The sequence below is a fragment of the Acomys russatus genome, chromosome 7 (genome assembly GCF_903995435.1).
Source record: "Acomys russatus chromosome 7, mAcoRus1.1, whole genome shotgun sequence".
NCBI lineage: Eukaryota > Metazoa > Chordata > Mammalia > Rodentia > Muridae > Acomys > Acomys russatus.
The window spans coordinates 52,554,031-52,572,189 of record NC_067143.1 but is presented as its reverse complement, the minus strand read 5'-3'; the positions used below and the strand labels follow the sequence as shown (position 1 = coordinate 52,572,189).

General features: G+C 42.8%; 1 protein-coding gene across 1 annotated transcript in view; it reads left to right on the top strand.

Annotated features, from left to right (window-relative positions):
- Window positions 1–18,159, top strand: part of Mrpl48 (mitochondrial ribosomal protein L48) — a gene marked incomplete at its 5' end in the record, with an annotated part of 69,945 nt that overhangs the window by 16,445 nt on the left and 35,341 nt on the right. Inside the window, one exon of the mRNA XM_051149047.1 lies at window positions 16,095–16,147. Coding sequence (XP_051005004.1) covers window positions 16,095–16,147 — 53 coding nt within the window. The remainder of the gene's footprint in view (window positions 1–16,094; window positions 16,148–18,159) is intronic.

Genomic DNA, 18,159 nt, shown 5'->3' with positions numbered 1-18,159 from the left:
CGAGTGCTGGGATTAAAGGCCTGCGCCACCACGCCCGGCTTGATAGAATGTTTTATTCTTGGAAAACTATAAGATTTTATTTTGATGTTTGTGTTGAAAAGTGTGGAAATGACGCTAGGTAAGTGTACAGATTCATGGGAAGTGGCCATGTCTTGGATTCCCCAAGGAAGGCTTCACTTTTATTTATGTGTTTATTAATTAAAATTTTCTGTGTACATATGTGAGTGGGCAGGTGAGAGAGAGAGAGAGACAGAGAGTGAGAGAGAGAGAGAGAGAGAGAGAGAGAGAGAGAGAGAGAGAGAGAGAGAGAGAGAAGTCGAAGGACACCTTTACAGTTTTTGATTCTGGCTCTTTCCTCCCACTATGTGGATTCTGGGGCTCAAACTCAGATTCCCAGGTTTGGCATTGAGTATCTTTACCCACTGAACCATCTTTTCAGCCCCTCATTCTTTGGGGGGGGGCAGTTCTCTGTGTAGCTGTGGATGTCCTGGACTGTCTTTGTAGACCAGGCTGTCCTTAAACTCACAGAGGTCCACCTGCCTCTGCTTCTTGAGTGCTGGGATCAAAGGCGTGCGCCACCACGCCCAGCTCATTCATTTATTTTTCTGAAGCCAGGTCTCATGTGTTCCAAGCTGGCCTGGAATTTGCTGTGCATCTGAGGACAGGCTTGGCTGTCTGATTCTCCTGCCTCTACTTCTTGAGTACTGGATTGCAGGTATAGGCCACTATACCTCATTTATGCGGTGCTGGAAACAGAAACCAGGACTTTGTTCATGCTAGGTGAGCAGTCTACCAACCGAATTATGTCCTCAGCCCAAAACTTAAATTTTAGAGACCAGACACAAAGTTAATATCTGAAAAATGATGACCACGTAGAAATTTCCTGGTTATAGCTATATGAAAATGTCTTTCTGGGATTTGGCATGCATATTTAAGACTTTGGATTTGATCCTATCACCTACTATAGGGATCCGCTTTATAGTTAAATTTACATTAAAATTAGATTAATTTAGGAATCCAGTCCTTAAGTAACATTTCAAGTGCTACATAAGTCTGGTAGATACCTGGTGAGCTGAGCAGATATAGAACACGTGCATAGTTTTCTGTTGTATAGCATTGCCACAAATGTTGGGAGTTATTGCATAGTTGTGGGCCAATAAATAGCATGGTTAAATTTATGTTTAGAAATCACCCTGGTAGCTGGGGAGGGGTGGTGCATGCTTTTAATTCCAGCACTTGGGAGGCAGAGGCAGGCAGATCTCTGAGTTGAGGCCTTTCTGGCCTAGAGAGTGAGTTCTAGGACAGCCAAGGCTACACAGGGAAACCCTGTCTTGAAAAACAAAACAAAACAAAACAAAACAAAAATCACCCTGGTGGCAACATGAAGAATAGTGTGTAATAAGGGAAGAAAGAGATTTGTACATTTGGGCCAATGATGACTTTGGACTTTCTCTCTTTTTAAAATCAAAGTTAGCCGGGCAGCGGTGGCGCATGCCTTTAATCCCAGCACTCGAGAGGCAGAGGCAGGCGGATCGCTGTGAGTTCGAGGCTAGCCTGGTCTACAAAGTTAGTCCAGGACAGCCAAGGCTACACAGAGAAACCCTGTCTCAAAAACAAAACAAAACAAAAAAGTTAATTTAAAAGACATTTTTGTTACAATTATTTAGTGTGTATGTGTGTGCACATGGGTGTGCACACCCATGAATGCACTGACAAATGCATATGCCACAGGGCTAGGGTGGAGATCAGAGGAAAACTTGCAGGTATCAGTTCTCTCGTTATACAAGAGCCGTCCCACTGGCCCAAACTGACTTATCTACTACCTACTTGGAGAGTGCTATGTAATACTCACCTCAGAATGCCCTTCATTGCTCATAGCTAACCTAACACGGATGTCTACCTATTTTACCTATAGCAATTCTCACCCTACTACCTCTGTATCTTGCTTAAATCACTACTTTACTTTTCCAGCTGGACTGCCACTATTTTACTCTACCCTGGTCTTAATTAATCAAAGCCTCTCCAACTCTTTGCTCTGTACCTTCACAAGTTCACTCTGTCCCGTCTCTCTAATCTCTTTTCTCACCGATTTTCTCTGTTTACATTTTAGCCAAATTTGGAAGTCTCCTAAAATTCCACAACTCTTCTTAAACACAGAATGGATAAAGGATCGATCTAGGATTAGGCCTGAATCTCTATTCTATGCACATTCACACATTCCTATGACTCTATTGTGTCACCATTTGTGGAGTTTTAAACAAGAAATACAGTATAGAAATAGGTTAGCTGAGCGGTGGTGGCGCACGCCTTTAATCCCAGCACTAGGAAGGCAGAGGTAAGGTGGATCTCTGAGTTTGAGGTGCCTGGTCTACAGAGTTCCAGGACAACCATAGCTGCATAGATAATTTTTCTTTCAAAAAACAAAACAACAACAAAAACAACAACACCACAATGGGTTTTATTGGGAAGAAAGAAGAGAAAAGAGGAAGTTGAAGGTCATCCTCACCTACAGAGAAAGTTCAGGGCCAGCCTGGAAGGGATGAGAGCCTGTCTCAAACAAAACAAAATGAAGCACATATTGCCATAAGCCAACCCTAAATGCAGAGGGTGAAAAGATTAAGACACAATCTGTCCTTGGGAACTAACGGTTTATAAAATATCTTAAGGACTTGGATCTCAACTGATTGTTTCGTTTCAGCATCTAGCAAAGGATTTATAAATCTAACTTCGGGCCTCAAATTTCAGAGCTGATTGACTTATGTGAACCATTCTGACGTTTGCCTGCCTAATAATAACTAAGAGTAGCCATCTTCTGTTGACCGATTACTATGTGCATTGTGTTATGCTCAGGGCCTCAGTTGGGGAGGATATGTATGTCTGTTTGCAGTCATGTATATATGAATGCATACCTATGTATCTGTATGCTTATCTATCATCTACCTATTGAGATTTTATTGTAAGGAATCAGCTCATATTGTTATGGAAGTTGAGAAGTCCCAAGACCTGCAGGGTAAATTGATAAGCTGGAGACACAGTGGAGTGTGAAGGCCTGAAAGCTGTAAGAATTGATAAATGAAGTTATACTCTGAAGGCTGGCAAGCTCCAAAACTAAAAGTCTTATATTTCCGCCTGAGTCAGATGGCAGAAAACAAATGACATCCCATATCAAAGGAAATAAAGCAGAAAAACAATTCTGTTATTTGAGGGAGGGTCAGCATTTTGGTTGGTGTAGGCCTTCAACTGGTTGGATGAGGCCCACTCACATTAGGTAGAGGCGATCTGCTTTACTTAGTCTACTCTTTTAAATGTTACTCTCATCCCAAAACACCATCACAGAAACATCCAGAATAATGTTTCACCAAGTGTCTGATTGCCACGTCATTGCTCAATAAAGTTACAACATAAAATTGACCATAATTGTCTCCTTGTCTTCTGCTCCAGATGGGAGAAATAGATTTATCTATAGAAATGTTGGTAGCTCTTTGGAATTTCGTTCTAGGAGGCACAGATGAAATGTTATGATCTTGGAAGGGATGCAGACAACAAACCACACCATCACTGAAGCCTAACTGTTTCATATTTAGCATTTAACAAGGGATTGTACTTTACTTATGTGCATGTGTGTCTGTGTCTGTAATTGCAGGTATCTGAGGAGGCCTGAAGAGGGTCCTGAACTCCTGGAGGCGGAGTTACAGGAGGTTAGGAGCCTTCAGTTACAGGGGCTGAAACCTAACTCGGCTCCTCTGCAAGAACCACAAGAGTTCTTGCCTGCTGAGCCATCTCTCCAGCCCTTTATTTTTATTTTTTGAGATAAGGTTTCATGGTGTAATAGCCCTGGCTGCCCTGGAACTCACTTTGTAGATCAGGCTGGCCTCCATCCACCTGCTTCTGCCTCCCAAGTGCTGGGATTAAAGGCATGTGCCACCACCACCAGCCAGATCTCAGTTTTTACACCTTTTCTTTTTTAAGAACAGCAACAGTAGCAACAAAATAATAAAAAGAAAGTATTGCATATTTGTTACTTCATCCAATACTGACTTTATTATGGACTCATGTACTCCCTCTGCACAGATTCTATATGCTTATCTTGGTAACTTGAGGTTTTTGTTTGTTTATTTTGTTTTTGTTTTTTTCTCTGTGCAGCCTTCGCTGTCCCGATCTCACTTTGTAGACCAGGTTGGCTTCGAACTCACAGCACTCCACTTGCCTCTGCATCCCAAGCGCTGGGATTCAAGCCATGCACCACCACACCGCGCTCGGTAACTTGACTTTCTTATTGTGCTACAATAATTTATAGGTTCCACTTAAGGGCAGGAACCATGAGATATTCGTTTTTGTGCTTCCAGGGCTAGCAAAAAGTATTGCTAATGAAATAGTTGGTAGTTGGGTGTGGTGGCCTAAGATTGTAATCGAAGTACCCTGGAAGCAATTCAAGGCCAGCCTGGTCTACACTGATAGACCCTGTCTCAAAAACAAAACAAGGTTGTTGTTACTGTGTGAATAAATGAATTGGTACAGTGACTATCGCATGTAAGAAGGGGCGTGTCAGTAAGAGAACATTTCACATTTCACATAAACCAGACGGCTTGAAATTTAGCTCTCAATTCATTGATTCTCAGACAAGTCTCATAACCTCTTGATTCCTCAGTATCTTTATCTGTAACAGCTCAGTGAAATACTGAGTGCAAAGTATTGCACAAGTTGGCCACTCAATAAAAGATAGTTATTCTCAGTTATGAGGATATGGAATGCTAGGAAGGTTCACACGGGGTTAATCAGCAAGATTTCCACGTTCTATACTAGACGCTGGAATGAATTAGCCAGACAGGATCTGAGTCCTAAAGAAATACAATTAAATACGGGGAAGAGATAGTAAATAATATACAGTTTCATTGACGAGATACCAAAATTACGTTAAAAGCACTCGGTAACAAAGACAGCAACTAATACTGTGCAGAGAAATCACAGGAAATGCGACACGGAGTGACAGTGGAATTTGGGGAGCGTTCTAACTCCTCGGTTTTTTGTTTTGTTTTGTTTTGTTTTAAACTTCCGGAACTAAAGTGCTGCGGGAGTAGAGAGAAGCTCGGTCGGATTTTGTCGACGGACCCGATTAAGACCTTTCCGGCTGCGTTTTCGGAAGCCTAGGGGTCCTTGCTGCTGGGGCGTATCTTTGGTTTGCTTAGAAGTCGCAGAAGTCAAGAATGAGCGGAACCCTGGGAAAGGTAAAGCGGATTCCACGCACGCAGGGCACTGTGGAAAGCGGAAGGGAAAGCCGAGCTGGAAGGTGGTTGCGAGCCAACATTCGGGCCTAGAACTTTCCCAGGAGTCCCTGCGGCACCTCATTCTCAATTCTCCCTTCCGCCAAGGGTGAACTTTCCAGTGTCGCGCCACGCCCCCTGCACTTGTCATCCTTGCACCCCAGTTTATGGGAAGGGGAGAGCCAACATAAGGAATTAGGACGCCAAGATATAGTTCCTATAAATTGTCTGATCGTGAGCAGGTCATTTTATTTTTAACATTTAATCAGGCTTAAGAATTTTTCCTTGCTGTGGGGCGCGGTGGTGCACGCCTGTAATCCCAGCACTCGAGGAGGAAGAGGCAGACTGATCTCTAAGTTCGAGGCCAGCCTGCTCTACAAAAGGGAGTCCAGGACAGCCAAGGCTACACAGAAAAACTCTGGCTCGGGGAGAAAAAGAAAAGAAAAGAAAAAAAAAAAAAAAGCTTCCCTTGCTGAGGTGATTGGGATATGAATGAAACTACTCAGTAATAGGAGGATTATGATAATGGTAAACTACACTTTGGCTTACAAAACCTTATTTAAGAGACTATCATAGAACCCGGTGAACTAACATTTCCTTGTTGTTATTCTTGGCTTCCAAAATCTTATTTAAGAGACTGCCGAACCAGATGAGCCTTCTTTCCCTAAAAAAAAAAAAAAAAAAAAAAAAAAAAAAAAAAGATTTATTAATTATGTATATATACTGCTCTGCTTGCGTGTACTCCCGCATGACAGAAGAGGCCGTTAGATCACGTTATAAATGGTTGTGAGCCACCACGTGGATGCTGGAATTGAACTCAGGACCTCTGGAAGAGCGGTCAGTGCTCTTCACCTCTGAGCCATCTCTCCAGTCTGCCTTCTTCATATGAGTCTATCTAGCCCCGACTGCTCTTGAACCTACAATTCCCCAGTGCTTGGATCACAGGCATGCACCACTGTGACTGGCCTTATTTTTCTCGTCCCTGAACAGCTCTCAGTTGGGCTTTTTCAGTTGCGCCATGCTGCTTAGCTTGTTGCCATTCTCTTTCTCTTTAGACTGGAATTGTATTTCAGCCATTACTTATAGAGACTTTCCATAGAGACTTTCCATAACGTATCTGTAAATCAATACGGTCATTGCCATTTATGGACTTGGGTCCACCTTTCAATGTCTCTAAATATGAATTTTTCACCTCATCCTTTATGAAAGGACTTTCTGGTTCTCCTTAGACAATTTGTGATAACAGGTCTGCTGCAAGGATAATAGAGATCAATCAATTTCAATATTCCAGAATTATCTGGTTCTGTTTCTCTTCCTTCAAAGGAATGATGAAAGACAGGGTCCCTGTTCAAAGAATATAATTCCCAACTACCCCATATTCTGGAAGAGTCCTTGGAAACCTGGCATTAAGGCCACCATTTAACAAAGCCAGACTTTGGGGTAGTGCCTTTAATCCTAGAATTTAGGAAGTGGCGGTAGGACAGTCAAGAGTTCAAGGACAGCCTTAGTTTCAGATTGAGTCTGAGGCTGACTTAGGCTACTTTCAACCCTATCTCAAAAAATTAAAGAAGAAGAAGAACAAACCCAAAAAGTACGATAGAGGATGCTGTAAGTAGGAATGAGTGCGTTGTCAAGGGTGATGCTAGCAAGAATGTTGGTATTTTGTAGTCAGTTGTTTAGTTTTATTTGCTTTTCACATATTATTAAGCAATCCTAGCAGGCAGATATGGAAATTCAAATGTCAATGGTCATAAAATTTGTGTACCTAATGACTTATCTGAAGATAGATTTTTGAGAGTCAATACAGTCAAGTAGCCAAAGGACAGCATTTTTTAAAAGGGTTTTTCCAGATAGGGTTTCTCTGTGTAGCCTTGGCTCTCTGGGAACTCACAGAGATCTGTCTGCCTCTGCCTCCCAAGTGCTGAGATTAAAGGTATGCTCTGTCTGCATGTACACCTGCATGCCAGAGGAGGAGAGGGCATCAGATCACATTATAGATGGCTGTGAGCCACCATGTGTTTGCTGGGAATTGAACTCAGAACCTCTGGAAGAGCAGCTGGTGCTCTTAACCACTGAGCCATCTCTCTAGCCCCCACAAAAGCAATTTTTGAGAGAACTTAGAAAAAGAAAACTTGGAAACCTTGATCATTGTATTCAAATACTCAAAGTGCTAGTATAAAAAATAACTGTCTTAACAGTGGAAGACACAAGGAGGTTAGTTTGGGTTTTCCTGGTGTGAGACCTTTCAGGTAGTTAAAAATGTTGGTTCTGAACCAGGAAGTTATGTAAGGAGCAGATGCATTTTCATAGATAGGGGTACTGTTAGCTGTGTGTGTGTGTGTGTGTGTGTACTGTGTGGATGGGATACTGTTAGCTGTGTGTGTACTGGTTATGGATGGGGCACTGTTAGCCATGTAGTGTAGTGATTATGGATGGGGCACTGTTAGCTGTGTGTACTGTTATGGATGGGGCACTGTTAGCTGTGTGTACTGTTTATGGATGGGGCACTGTTAGCTGTGTGTGTACTGGTTATGGATGGGGCACTGTTAGCCATGTAGTGTAGTGATTATGGATGGGGCACTGTTAGCTGTGTGTACTGTTATGGATGGGGCACTGTTAGCTGTGTGTACTGTTTATGGGTGGGGCAGTGTTAGCTGTGTGTACTGTTATGGATGGGGCACTGTTAGCTGTGTGTACTGTTTATGGGTGGGGCAGTGTTAGCTGTGTGTACTGGTTATGGATGGGGCACTGTTAGCTGTGTGTACTGTTATGGATGGGGCACTGTTAGCTGTGTGTACTGTTTATGGGTGGGGCAGTGTTAGCTGTGTGTACTGTTATGGATAGGGCACTGTTAGCTGTGTGTACTGGTTATGGATGGGGCACTGTTAGCTGTGTGTACTGGTTATGGATGGGGCACTGTTAGCCCTGTGTGTACTGTTATGGATGGGGCACTGTTAGCTGTGTGTACTGTTATGGATGGGGCACTGTTAGCTGTGTGTACTGTTATGGATGGGGCACTGTTAGCTGTGTGTACTGGTTATGGTTAGGACACTGTTAGCTGTGTGTACTGGTTATGGATGGGGCACTGTTAGCTGTGTGTACTGTTATGGATGGGGCACTGTTAGCTGTGTGTACTGGTTATGGTTAGGACACTGTTAGCTGTGTGTACTGGTTATGGATGGGGCACTGTTAGCTGTGTGTACTGTTATGGTTAGGGCACTGTTAGCTGTGTGTACTGTTATGGTTAGGACACTGTTAGCTGTGTGTACTGTTTATGGATGGGGCAGTGTTAGCTGTGTGTACTGGTTATGGATGGGGCACTGTTAGCTGTGTGTACTGTTATGGATGGGGCACTGTTAGCTGTGTGTACTGTTATGGATGGGGCACTGTTAGCTGTGTGTACTGGTTATGGATGGGGCACTGTTAGCTGTGTGTACTGTTATGGATGGGGCACTGTTAGCTGTGTGTCCTGGTTATGGATGGGGCACTGTTAGCTGTGTGTACTGGTTATGGATGGGGCACTGTTAGCTGTGTGTACTGTTATGGTTGGGGCACTGTTAGCTGTGTGTCCTGGTTATGGATGGGGCACTGTTAGCTGTGTGTACTGGTTATGGGTGCAGCACTGTCAGCTGTGTGTACTGGTTATGAGGGCAGCACTGTTAGCTGTGTGTGCTGGTTATGGGGGCAGCACTGTTAGCTGTGTGTACTGATTAAGGACAGTGAGGAGAACATGAAGCTTTGGGTTTCTTCTTTGTTACCTCCTCTCCTCTTCCTCCTCTTTTGAATTAAGCTGTTTTATTGAGATAGTGTCTCACTTTTTTGCCAAGGCTAATCTTGAACTTCTAGATTCAAGTGATCCTCTGACCTCATTCCCCCAAAGAGCTCAGTCTACAGGTATTTTCCATTTACTCAGTTCAGTTAGAAATTTCAGATGGATGAATCCAAGGGAGAACTGGTCTGCTCAGGGATCTCTCAGGGGAGGCGGCTCATTGGTTAGGAGCACTTGGAAGTCATCTAGTTACAGGTTTACAACTGCATGTGACTTCAGCTCCAGGGGACCCCAAGCTCTCTTCTGGCCTTTGTGGGAACTACATAGCACACACATCAATAAAAATAAAAAATAAAGCCAGATGTGGTGGTGCGCCTTTAATCCCAGCATCCAGGAGGCAGAAGCAGATGGATCACTGTAAGTTTGAGGCCAGCCTGGTCTAGAAAGCAAGTTCAGGACAGCCAAAATAACACAGAGAAACCTTGTCTCGAAGCCCCTGAAAAAATTCTTAAAAAAAAAAAAAAAAAAAAAAAGAAAGAAGAAGAAGAATACTCTTTGCAAGAATTGTAAGAATTGGAATCCATGTCAGCATATTGTGTATCCCAGGAAAGAGTGTACAGGCTATCATGTAACACTTAGAGCTTGCTTTGAATCAAGAGAATGTGTTAGAGGATAGAGCCCTAACTGTGGGGTCACCTAGTCGGGCGTGGTGGTGCAGAGGCAGGCGGATTGTTGTGAGTTTGAGGCCAGCCTGGTCTACAAAGTGAGTCTAGGACCGCCAAGGCTACACAGAGAAACCCGGGGTCTCGGAGAAACCAAAAAAAAGATTGTGGGGTCACCTAGAACACTTGTTAGCTGTCAACATTAGGCTTTTCTTTTCCTTTTTGAGACAGAATCCTACTATGTAGCACTGGCTAACATGGAACTCTCTACCTCAGTGGTTCTCAACCTGTGGGTTGTGGCACTTTTGGCAAACCTCTATCTCCAAAAATATTTACATTATAATTCATAACAGTAGCAAAATTACAGTTATGAAGTAGCAATGAAATAATGAAGTAACAACGAAATAATTTTATGGTTGGGGTCACCACAATGTGAGGAACTGTGTTAAAGGGTCGCAGCATTAGGAAGATTGAGAAGCACTGCTCTACATAGACCAGGCTGGCCTGGAACTCACAGAGATCCAGCTGCCTCTACCTCCTGAACCCCCTGGGATTAAAGGCGTGCACCACCACTCCCCAGCTTCATTAACAACAACAACAGCAACAACAACAACAACCTCCTCCTCCTTCTCTTTTTCTTCTTCTTTTTCCGAGACAGGGTTTCTCTGTGTATGTAGCCTTGGCTGTCCTGGACTTGTTTTGTAGACCAGGCTGGCCTCGAACTCACATCAGTCCGCCTGCCTCTGCCTCCCAAGTGCTGGGATTAAAGGCGTACGCCACCACGCTCGGCTTCATTAACTTCTTGAAGCCAGTCTGGCTCAAGTGTTGACAGGTAGCATGGCAGAATAGAAAAACATGGGCACTGGACATGGCCAGACCTGGGTTTTCACCTATTGCTAAACCCATAATTTTAGTCAATTGATGTAAACCTATGGATTTTTTTCTTCCATAAAATGAAGGCAGTTTAAAAAAAAATACTCATTTTGTGTGTGTATGTGTATGGGCATATGCATGCCATGTTGTGCGTGTGTGGACGGTCAGAAGACAACTGATCAGTTCTCTCCTGCCACTGCAGGTCCTAGGGATTGAACTTGTGGTCAGGCTCACGGCAATTATCTTTGCCTAGTGAGCCATCTCAGCAGCCTGAGGCAGGTGTCTTAATTGGGTCTCTATTCGAGACTTAGAGTAAAGATAGAGCATGTGGAGTGCTTGCCACAGAAGAGGCACTCGGTCAATGGGGCCTTAGTAGTAACACATAAGCCCGTTCTTTTCTATTTTTTGAGACACGGTTTCTCTGTGCCACCTTGGCTGTCCTGGACTTACTTTGTAGACCAGGCTGGCCTCCAGCTCACAGAGATCCACCTGCCTCTGCCTCCTCAGTGCTGGGATTAAAGCTGTGCACCACCATGCCCAGCCATAAGCCCATTCTTAAATTTTCATAACAGCTCTCAACTGGGTATAGTGGCACCACCTTTATTAACAGCATTTGAGAGGCAGAGGCAGGCAAAACTCTGTGAGTTCCAGGCCAGCCTGATCTATATAGTGAATTCCAGGATACGCAGGGCTATGTAGAAGAGACCCTGTCTCAAAAAGCTAAAACAAACAAACAGCTCTCATTTGCTCTCCTCGAGCCCTGAACCACTTCATTCACACCCAATCCAGACTTTCTCATTTGAAGGTAGTCATACGATGTACTGGATTTTTCCCTGTGCCTGTGTCTTTGGTAACTATGCACTTCTTTCTTGGTTGCTAGCTCCAGAGCTCACAGGACAAGTATTTTTGTAACCCACTGCAGCAGCTGTGTCCTCATTCATTTATCCGCTGGTGTCACTGTCCCTCTCTTCTGTTTGCAGAGCTAGAGTTGTTCATCTGCTGATTATGCTGGGCAAGGAATAGAGGGGGTGGGGAGTGTTTGTGGATTCAGTCTCAAAATAGATTACTTTTGTCCTGATAAATAATGCCAGGCATTGCAGGGAAATGAACGCACGTTTCCCAGAGCTGAGTTCACACCACAATTTGAATGTCTTCCAGAAAGTTGTCAACTATTTAAGTCTGACTTTTAGATAATTAAATCCTTAGCTATTGTAGAGACTCAGGATTCTGAGCAATTAAAATAGAGAGAGAGCAGTCTCATCTACATCTTTCTTTCCACCCAGTGCCTCCTCTGTTTGAAGAGGCCCATTTAAAACTCTGTCCTGCTCACTCTAATTTCTATTCTGTTTGTCATGTGAATGGATCTTTGGCCAGGAGGGAACTTTGCATTATCTGCTGTAACTTTGAGGTTACACTGTGGCCAGTGATAGGGGAGCCAACTTGAACTCTCCCAAGCTCTTAGTTTCCTACTCTGGGCAGTATTAGGGCAAGGATGTTCTATACACAATTTATATAGTTAAAAAAATGTAATTAGCTGAGTGTAGTTGGCCATGCCTTTTAACCCCAGCACTTCAGAGGTAGAGGCAAGTTGATCTCTATGAGTTCAAGGCCAACTTGGTCTACAGAGTGAGTTGCAGCCTGGTCTACAAAGAGAATCCAGGGCAGCCAAGGCTACACAGAGAAACTCTGTCTCAAAAACCAAAAAAAAAAAAAAAAAAAAAAAAAAAAAAAAGGGTTTCTCTGTGTAGCCTTGTACTACAGGCTAAATAAATAGAACCTGGTCTCTCTGTGTGCTTGTTTTGGTGTAAAGTTGGTTAAAGAGTAACTGTTGATTTCACTAAAATAATAATTCAATATTAAATACTAATAATTCTTCAACAAGCATCAGTGCTCTTAACTACTGAGCCATCTCTCCAGCCTCCTACGTAGTCTTTTATAATAAAGATATAATTGTACTTTTAAAGGTCTATACTCTTTGCCCTTTGTTCTTTCTTTTCACATCCTTTATAATCTTTATGTCCTCACATTGAGAGACTTTTCCTAAATGTGATACTCCCCCCAATTTAATAAACTTTATTTCTTTATTATTAGTGTGTATGCAAGTGATGCTTATGAGTACAGGTGTGCATATGCATTTGGAGGTCAGAGAACAATTTTCAGGTGTTAGTTTGCTTCTCCCACTAAGAGTTCTAGGAATCAAACTCAAGTCATCTGGTTTGCCTGGCGAGCACTTTTACCCACTGTACCATTTCATCCCCTCTCCCTCTGATGATGTACTAGTAAGTACCGTTTCTTCATTTGGAAGAGGAGGTGTAGAATGCTGGAGAAATTATGGACTTTAGAGCCAGAAAACCCCCAAATCCTGTGCGAGCTTTGAGGAATTACTTTGTGATTTTTTTGGTTTCAGTTTTCTACACCATAAAATAGGGTTAGTAATGCTTACCTTGTGTTGTGATTTTGACACAGGATAGGCAGTCAACAAAATAGATATGGATGATTAATATATGGCTGCAAGAATGACCATTTATTCATTTCTTGCTAATTTTTTTTCCCAAACAAAGCTTGATTGTTTATGTTGTACCCAAGAGCATAATGGCTCAGCGTAGAGGTCATTGGATGATATTGAGCATTTCAGTGAATCTCCTGAAGTAGCAGGCAAACATTTTGGATATCAGTGCCATTTGAGCACTTGTCTCCAGGGAAGGTTCTTGATTTTGAACAGATCTTTAGGAAAGTCTATAACCTACAAAAGCTCAGGACTTCCAGCCCTTTTCCCAGGATGCCCTGTCAGGCATACTTGCTGATATATATGTTTTGTTTTTTTTGAGACAAGGTTTCTCTGTGTTAGCCTTGGCTGTCCTGGAGTCGCTTTGTAGACTAGGCTGGATCACAGCGATCCACTTGCCTCTGCCTCCTGAGTGCTGGGATTAAAGGCATGCACCACCATGCCTGGCCATAACATATATTTTTACTTCATTATATAATGCCCATGGTTTCTTTAGTTGTTTAATGTAAGCATATCATTCCATCAACCCTAGAACAAACCTATATTCCTTAGCTGTCATTCCCACCCCAACCCCACTCTGGCATGCTTCACTTACTTTCTTTCTCTAATAGACTTACTCACTCCTTTCCTCCCTCCTTTCTTTTTTTTTTTTTTTTTTTTCTTTCCTTCCGCCCCCCCCCCCCCCCCGGGACAGGGTTTCTCTGTGTCACACTGGCTGTCTGGACTCTGTTTGTAGACCAAGCTGGCCTCTAACACACAGAGATCCGCCTGCCTCTGCCTCCAGAGTGTTGGGATTAAAGGCGTGCACCACATCACCACCACCCAGCTCATTCAAGGAAACCAGTCATACAGTATTCAGCCCTTTGTGACTGACTGGCTTGCTTTTTTCGTTTAATATAATGGTTTTACAGTTTATCATATTTGTTACATTTTGTTTTTATATTCCTTTCAATATGCAACGTAGTAGTTAGCAGTTGGAGGCTTTTTAAAAAAGAAACTTTGTGGCCTGGCAAAGTGCACACAGAGCCTGGATTCAATTTCTAGTACTATAACAGTAAATAGATAAATAAGTGAATAAGTAAATAAATTACTGTCTTAGAATAGTTTTAGATTTATAAAAGGTGTCAACAGCACAAAGAGTTCACATAAATTCCACTACTTTCTATTATTAACATTTTAGGGCCAGTGCAATAGCTCAGCAGGTAGAGGTACTTGCTGCCAAGCCTGACAGCCTGAGTTTGATTTCTGGGACCTATGTGGTGGAAATAGAGAACCGATTTTCTCTAGCTGTCCTCAGATAGAGTCAGTTCCTCGCGCTGTCCTCTGACTGCCACATGTACTCGTCTGTCTTAAGTTTACAAAAAGCATGGAAAATTATACTAGTAACGTAGTTTCTATGGTTGATAAACCAGGGTTGGTATACTATTATTAACGAAAGTCCGTGCTTTATTCAGGTTTCTTTTGTTTTTAATCTTTTTCTGTTTCAGGATCCATTTAGTTATCACATTTCCCTAGTCTTGGCTGGGACAGTTTCTCAGATTTTTGATGTTTTGCATAGTAAGCTTTTTACGTACTCCTTTCAAAAGAACTGAAGTTGTCACCCATGATGAGCAGAAATTTCTCTGTGTGTTATGAGATCTTAAGGACAGACATTTATTTTTTTTGTTTGTCTTTTCAAGACAGAGTTTCTCTGTGTAATAGCCCTGGCTGTCTTGGAACTTGCTTTGTAGACCAGGGTGGCCTTAAACTCACAGAGATCTTCCTGCCTCCAACTGCAGGGATTAAAGGCGTGTGCCACCTCACCTGACTTTGTTCCTAGTTTATAAAGAGAACTTTTGTATACCATGTTCTTCCTTAGTCAGACAGCACTCTGATTTTTCAGATGGGTGCTAGCAGGGCAGAATGAGAATAAAATTCCAGTTGCCTCCTCTTATTAGAATTGTTTTCTCATGTGTGGTAATACGATTGTTACTGTTGTTGTTGACCAAGTCAGTGTGCTGTGAGAGGGGCATAGCCATTGGAGTGAGATAGTCTTCTTAGTCTCTTATTAGCTGTAACTTTTTATAAAAAGAAAACCTCTCTGGGCTGTAGTTGCCAAAAATTTCCTTTTTTTTTTTTTTGTTGTTGTTGTTGTTGTTGTTGTTGTTGTTCTTTGAGACAGGGTTTCTCTGTGTAGCCTTGGCTGTCCTGGACTCACTTTGTAGACCAGGCTGGCCTAGAACTTACAGAGATCCGTCTGCCTCTGCCTTCCAAGTGCTGGGATTAAAGGCATGGACCACCCTCCCCTCTAAAAATTACCTATCTTTTAAAATATTTATTTATTTATTATGTGTACAGTGTTCTGCCTACATGTACACCTGCAGGCCAGGAGAGGGCATTAGATCACATTATAGATGGTTGTGAGCCACCATGTGGTTACTGGGAATTGAACTCAGAACCTCTGGAAGAGCAGTCAGTGCTCTTAACCTCTGATCCATCTCTCCAGCCCCCAAAATTACCTATCTTAAAGTGTTTGAGACTTAAAGAATATTTAGGAAAGCCCCGCCCCCTTTTGTTTTTGTTTTGTTTTGTTTTTCAAGACAGGGTTTCTCTGTGTAGCTCTGACTGTCCTGAACTTGCTTTGTAGACCAGGCTGACCTTGAACTGAGTGCTGGGAATTAAAGATGTATGCCGCCACCACCACTACCACCACCACCACCCCCACCACCACCCCGGCAGGAAAGCCCCTTTACCTATGCTGTGAATGGCGGATGTATAATTTTGTTGGTTGATGTTAGAAAAAAATTTATCAAGTTGGAAAAGGGAAACAGGATGAAAAATTGTGGGAGAGGGTTTCTGTTCGTTTTTTGAGCATTTTCTGTAGTGGGCAGAGTAAACAAAAAGGACCTTGCTTTGCTTGCATGTTAGGTGTTTGCTCAGTAAGAACCTGGTACTTTTTGGTTTGTGTGTTATGGGTTTCCCTCAGGAGATGGGGTGCTTGGTGTTCTGTAGGGTAAAGTCTTCATGTGAGTGTTTTCTTGTAGGTGCTGGGCCTGTGGAATGATACTGCTTCTAAGCAAGCCTTTTCCCTCCTAAGGTAAGGATAGTAATGACAAATACAGATAACAGTATATTCCTAGCTGACATGATGTTGCTTTCTTCATATCCACTATGTGTCTGCAAAGTGTTTCAAATTTTAATTCCTGCTGTGTTGTTCCTTCACCATTCTTGGAAAATGTCGCTTTTATTTATCTGGTTGCTCAGAACCTTGGAGTAACCCTTGATGCTGTTATGTTTCTGTTCCACAGTTATCAACAGAGCCTGTTGGCTTCACTGTTACAAATATAGTCAAATATTGCAGGATATTTGATCGATCCCATTGTGAACCCCCAGATTGAGAACTGTAAAAACCTGTCTTTTGTTTGGTGTGTTCAGCCCTAGTACACACCTTTAATCCACACAGGATTTAATAAAGTTAACCCTAGGTCAAGAGGTGGCACAAGAAACCAGCTGAGAGGGATTAAAGAGTAGGAGAGACTTTGAGTTGAAGAGTATTTAAGACAGGGTAAATAAGAAGAAAGGGCTTGATTGGAGCACTCCCAGCACTTGGGAGGCAGAGGCAGGCAATGGATCTCTGTGAGTTCGAGGCTAGCCTGGACTACAAAGTGAGTCCAGGACAGCCAATGCTATACAGAGAAGCCCTGTCTCGAAAAACTTTAAAAAGAAAACAAAATAAAAAAGAAGATGAAGAGGAGGGCTTTTGAGCTCTGAGGTAGCAAGATCTTTGCCTTTTAGTTTTTTGGCTTTTCCTTCTGGGCTGTCAGCTGAGCTAGTGAGCTGTTGGGACATTTTCCTCTGCGATGGGAGCTCAGTAGGAAGGTCAGCTGGGTGCTTTCTCTGCTTTCTGAGCTAGCAGGTTTTCACTCCAGCATCTGGCTCCTGAGTCCTTATTAGTAACATCAAACGATTGGGATTTTCACTGTTTAAAACAACATTCAAAGCATTTCTTACTTCCAGTTTCAGCCCGTGCTTTCTGGTTCTAAACCCTGGGGAGTCGGCTTCTCATCTTCTCTCCAAGTTTACTTTTTCCTGCTGCATACTGAAATTGAGGTGGTTCTTTCAAAATATATTCAGTTACACTGCTCCTCGGCTCCCAATCCTCAAGGCATCTACACTAGCTATGGCCTTAGTGTTATCAATAAGGACTGGCTTAGTTTGGACACACAGGCCATCTCAGTGGAGAAGGTGTGGCCTTAGGAACAGGAGTCTGTATCCACAGAAGGAGAGAGATGAGAATTGCCTGTTGGCTCACTTTGCTTTGTTACTTTTTACTCAACCTGGAATCCCAGCCCATGGGGCAGTGCCACCACATTCAAGGTCAGTCTTTCCTGGTCAGTTAAACTTCTCTGGGAACATCCTCATAGACGTACCATAGGTGTGTCTCCTAGGTAGGTCTAAATCCAGTCATGTTGATAATGAAGACTATTAACCATCTCACCCAAAATATATTCTATAATCCTTTCATGGCCTACAACAGTTAATAACTGAAGTCTAAGCCGGGCAGTGGTGGCGCACGCCTTTAAACCCAGCACTTGAGAGGCAGAGGCAGGTGGATCACTGTGAGTTCGAGGCCAGCCTGGTCTACAAAGCAAGTCCAGGACAGCCAAGACCACATAAAAACAAAAACAAAAACAAACAAAAAACTCCTGAAGTCTAGAGAGAAAAATCTGAGGCTGGAGCGATGGTACAGCAATTAAGAGCACTGGCTACTCTTCCAGAGTACCGGGTTTAATTTGTAGGACCCACGTGACAGCTCACACTTGTCTATAACTCTCGTTCCAGGAGAACCAACATTCTTACACAGATAAACGTGCAGGCAAAACACCAATGGGGCACACGCACAGGGCAGTGGGGTGGGGGTGAGGGGGGGGACAGGCCTTTGCCTTACAATGATATACTTTATATAAATCAGATTTAGGTTCCAAATACAAGGTGTTTTTTGTTTTCTTTTTTGAGTCACACTTTTGAAGCCTTTCTCTCTTTATTCTCTTTCCATTCTAATATATTTCCCATTATTTATACTATTTGATAAACATCTGCAGTGCAACC